We start from the raw sequence: 5,308 nt of genomic DNA, 5'->3' as shown, positions 1-5,308 counted from the left end.
GGAAAACAAGGGACCATAACAATAAGTAGTGTTCGCCATTCATTTTCTCCCGCATTTTTTTTAGACATGAGAATAACTAGTAAGATATGTGATTGTGGTCATTTAAGGAACTATTTATTCAGATGGATCCTTCAAAAGTGACAGCAGAATAACCAACGAAAATGTCAGCCTTTTTGTCCATTTCTACGGATACATGACGACCTAACCAACATCCATTGCATACTAGTTGAATTCACAAATGAAATTGATGACAAATGCTTCTTTGTACAATGGGTTACAAATAGAGAACTGAACACCGGTTAATGGGTTATTAAATGGAAGGCCAATTCTATTCGGCCTATGAATTAATGCTTAAATTTTACCTACTTTATTTTTGTAATAAATTTTAAATTTTTAAAAATTATTTATTTTTATACCTTTTAAATTAAATATTAATTTTTAATCTTTTTTACTAAATTAGACATCACCTTTTAGACACTATAACAATCACCTAAATGAAATGTCAAATAACTAATTTGAATTGGTCGAGTGGTCAACTCACATAAGTAAGTGTTGGGAGTTTGAATCTCACCTTGTACATGCAATAACCCATTGGCCAGTGACAGACCCTTAAATGAAGTTCAGATCCGTAACAGATTAACCTTTGGCCTATCAGGATAGAGAATACCGTGGGCAAAAAAAAAAAAAATAGAATGTGAAATTAGGCAAATATTATCAAAGTTGTTATAAAATAATTTGTTAAAAAGAAAAGAAAAATTGTCATATAATACAAAAATAAAATAAGAAAAACCTGTCTCACTTGAGCTCATACATTAATTTGAACCCTAACAAAAATTGGCAGGAGGAGAGGAGTGAAGATATCAATGAACATGATAAAAAATATGACCTTTTTATAAATTAATTGAATAGAAAAACAAAAATCAATCACTTGTGTCAGACTATGAACAATCTAATTAATAAACAAGGAGGTGAAACATGTTGGTCAGTCAAATTTAAATCAAAAGGCATCGTTGATTTTATTAACAGAAATGGAGGGACCATCATGAATCAGAACATGAGGGATCGGATGACTTATGTCTAGCACCTGAAATTGGCCAACAGGAACATGATCACTTGGCAACATGTTTGACAAATTGTATGGAGTAGTTACATCAATCAGCGGTCGAGGGGAAGACATATTAGGCGACAGTGGATGCAAAGGAGGCATTTGCATGGTGTGAAGTTCGCCTGCAAAATGTTGCGGTTGAAACGAGAAGAAAGGAGCTTGAGAATATGAAGGCCGATGCATTGCCAAACTATTCGAATTGGGACGAGTTACCATCTCTCCAGTAGCAATCTTGAGTCTATCAACTTCTTTTTTCAGTGCTTCATTCAGAGCTGTACATTTTTTTAACAAAAAAAAAGGATGGTTGAAGTCAAGCGTATTATATAAATCACAATATCTTAGTTGAAAGATTAACAAAAACAAATACACTCTTAGTTAGTCATTGAGCATGAGGGGGGAAAACTATTTTTGAGGAGTACAAGAAATCTAATACTTATGAAATAAAACTAAAAAGTGCATAAAAGGTTGTAAACAATAATATCTCGGAAAATAATAATTCTACATTTCTGCTCATACTGAAGAAAAAAAATCCTCATTATCAATCTGGCTTCATGTCATGATCCATGTCATGAAGACATGAATCATTCATGTGAAAGGTAGAGGAAGACTTAGGAAGACCATTCATGAGGTGGTCAAACGATATCTACATGTAAACGATCTTTCTGTAGACATGATACATAATAGAGCTCAATGGTGTCGTTTGATCCAAAGTAGCCAACCCCACCTAGTGAGGCAAGGCTTCATTGTTGTATCAATTTGGCTTCAAAAATTCTCAGATTTTCTTTGTATGATTGAAACATACCATCACATATTTATCCAAAAATACATACCATCACATAACTTAGCTTGTTGCTCCATAGCTTGTAAGCGTAGCCTAAGTTCAGTATTTTCAGTAGTCAAACCAGTTGTATCTCTCTGAAAAAGATTTTTCGCAACGAATAAGTCTTAGGTAGCATTATATGAATGCCTTAAGCCTTCCATAACATACTAGTAATTTTACAACTAGTAAACAACACACATTTAAAGAAAACAAAATGCCTTTAAAAGGAAAACAGAAAACATGCCAAAGAGTAAATAACAAATGACCAACGAATAGATAGGTGGTAACTGTTCCTGATATTTACAAGATAACACATCTAAACTATACATGAAACAAAATCAAGTATATCGAACAGGAATAGGATCCTCACACATTAAGGGATCATCATACAGTAGATTGAATGATACGAAACAAATATATAGCATGAGAGGACCCATATCCTGTCTAACCAATCATAAGTAATGAACTTTTATAATTCAGAAAGTTAAATATTCGCATCATGTTTTATGTTTTCGTGCCAATATTGAATAATAAGGAGCCTAACATATCATTATGAATGATCAGAGTTTTGGGACAATGTATAGCACACATTAATGAGGTATGTTGTAATGTACTGTGCATAATTAGGATGAAGTAATGATACATGCCTTAATGTGTGATTTAAAACAAGCAAGAGAATGAAAGAGAAAAGCACATGTATACTAGGTGGAATGAAGGCAGCAGGTAAGAACCTGAAAAAGATTTAATTGGGCTGAAAGAGTAGTTGCTTCTGTTTGAAGAACCTGAATTTTTCTCTCAAGCTCCACCACATAACAAGCTCTCCTCTCCTTTGAGCGGGCCGCTGATTTACGGTTGGCCAAAATCCTGCACAATTTGGAGGTACCCTCTTTAACTAACAAAAATATGAATCACCATTTAAAAAAGGAATCATGAATAGCACTGTTACAGAGAATACCATGCATTTTCTATTTAAGTCAATTTCAATATTTCATTGACTAAATGTGAAAATCGATTTATGCAATAGATACATTGTCCCCCATCAATTATGAATTTGTTCACCAAATCACCACTGTAAATGCTTTTCAACTTTTCAACTTGGAACAAGTGGCAGAGAGCGCCACCATGGACCGTTGTGGCCCATGCAAGTGCACAATCGCATTTCCTTTTAGAAAAAGAAACGATCTAAAAAATTGAATGAAAATTTTCAACTAAAGCCAACTTACAGGTTTGAGCTAAGCTATAATAACGTTGTTATTCCTATGACAATTGAATATGAAGATTGAATAACGAATGAGAGAGAGAGAGAGAGAGAGAGAGAGAGAGAGAGAGAGAGAGAGAGAGAGAGAGGAGAGAGAGAGAGAGAGAGAGAGAGAGAGGAACCTCTTGGCTCGCTTGGGATCAACAGTCCACAATTCAGCGAGCTTGTCAGGGGACATGGCCTTCTTGGCCTCAATGCCTTCCAACAACAATGAAGAAGAAGAGGTGCCGTCTGCCGAGTTGCTGCGCCGGTGACCAGGCCTCACGGTGGTTTTACTGATATCCACAATGGGCGGCATGGTGGTAGAGGCAGGTGAGAACGGAGGTAGTTGGTGGTCGGATACGGGCTTAGAGAGGGATTCGGCTGCTACGGAAGATGAGGAGGAAGAGATGACGGTTTCGTTGTTATGAATGGAATTTTTGAAATCAAAGGAATCAACATCCAAATCCACATCCATATCGAGATCAAGATCAAATTCGTCGGGGATTCGGACATGAAGCTCCGATTGAGTTCGACGGTGGTGCGAGAACGACATCATTTGTGGGGTTTTTAGGAGAGAGGAGATGATAATAAACTCTCTCTCTCTCTCTCTCTCTCTCTCTCGTATTCGTTTCGATGTTTCGATCAGATCAAGATGTATTAATTTTCCATTTTACTCATGACACACAATTGGTTTGCGGTTTGGTTCGATATTTAGAAGAAAAATCATTCGAACTAATTATATATAAAATACTAGCATGATAACCCATGCAACTGCATGTGATCCATGTATTTTTAAAATTTTTAAATAAAGAATATTAAGATAAAATCAAAATATGTTGGATAAAAATACATATGTTATATCAATATTCAAATAACAAAAAAATTATTCCTACGTTAAAATATTATCACAGGATATAATAATCATTTAGCATGTTAATTAATATTATAACAAAATTTAGAGCACACAATAAGATAAACATGAAAGTAGCAACAACACAGTTTAAAAGATAAACATAAATAAGAACCATAACTAATATAATTTATGTATATAAAAAAGATTTCTTTGATTCATCATGTTAAAATAATTTATTTCTTGGATAATTTTTTTTAAAAAAAATATAAATTGTTATTTTTCAATGATAATAGAGGTTTATCAAAAAAAGAGGACCAAATGCATAAAAAGATGAAGAACTTAAGGAAGATATACTATTTTGGCCTTTCATTTTGTTTATTTGCCAATTGAAGAAAGAGAGAAAGAGAAAAAGAATGGATGTTTGAAATCTCTCATCAAACTTATCATTTTCCAAGATGAAAGAAAGAAATACAGAGATAAGTGTAAGGCTTCTTTTGCGCAACTTCAACTCATTTCTACAAATCTCTCAACCACTATCTTTTAATCCAAACTCTAACTTAGATGAGAGAGAGAGTGCACTATAAAGTACGTTGCTTTTTGGTTTATCTTTTATTTTTTTTTATTTTTTTCTTTCTCTTCTATTCTTTATTCCTAAATATTGTGAAAGTGACGCTTGAATGAATACTCTACTGCTATTTGAATGTATAAAATATAGTCTATTTTTAATATACCATTTAAAAAATAAAGAGGTAGTATTTTAAAAATGGTTCCTAATGTGCCTCTAAATTTTTTCCAACTTATCAGATTTAAGAAGCATGAATTCTTAAGGGTGCTGATAATCGACAGATACTATTTTTTTCATCATTAATTTTCAACCATATGTAAATTTTAAAAATAATAATGAATCCTAGTGGAATCATTTCCAAAAAAGAAACATGTAAAGCAAAAAAAGGAATAACTTTAATGGTTTCAGAAAAAGAAAGGTGATATGAGTAATATAATTATGCAGGTGACTTAACAACGGTACAAATAGTTATTCGGAATCACAAAATCAAAATATAAGAAAAAATCCCTAATGGATAAGTGTTGTCGACACCTATTTTTAGTTCAGTCTTAGATTCATTTGTGATCGATAAATGTTGCAGGAAAAACATAAATGTGATAAAAAAATCTAAGTAATACTGCAAACATATTCATCCTTAATTCATGAATAATCTTTAACCATAAAACTCTTCATGAAGTGTTTCACAGAGTATCTTTAATCTGCAGACATTACTTAAACTTATAAAA

General features: G+C 33.0%; 1 protein-coding gene across 1 annotated transcript; it reads right to left on the bottom strand.

Annotated features, from left to right (window-relative positions):
* Nucleotides 1-870: 870 nt before the first annotated feature.
* LOC112718275 (transcription factor RF2b-like) lies at nucleotides 871-3,778 on the bottom strand. Its single transcript, XM_025770094.3, has 4 exons — nucleotides 3,306-3,778; nucleotides 2,657-2,789; nucleotides 1,936-2,020; nucleotides 871-1,377 (listed from the first exon to the last, which is right to left on the bottom strand). The coding sequence occupies exons 1-4, from the start codon at nucleotides 3,719-3,721 to the stop codon at nucleotides 998-1,000; spliced, it is 1,014 nt and encodes a 337-aa protein (XP_025625879.1). The 5' UTR covers nucleotides 3,722-3,778; the 3' UTR covers nucleotides 871-997.
* Nucleotides 3,779-5,308: the final 1,530 nt, after the last annotated feature.

Source organism: Arachis hypogaea, chromosome 10 (genome assembly GCF_003086295.3).
Source record: "Arachis hypogaea cultivar Tifrunner chromosome 10, arahy.Tifrunner.gnm2.J5K5, whole genome shotgun sequence".
Lineage (NCBI taxonomy): Eukaryota > Viridiplantae > Streptophyta > Magnoliopsida > Fabales > Fabaceae > Arachis > Arachis hypogaea.
The sequence above is the reverse complement of the archived record's forward strand: the minus strand, read 5'-3'. Positions and strand labels throughout refer to the sequence as shown.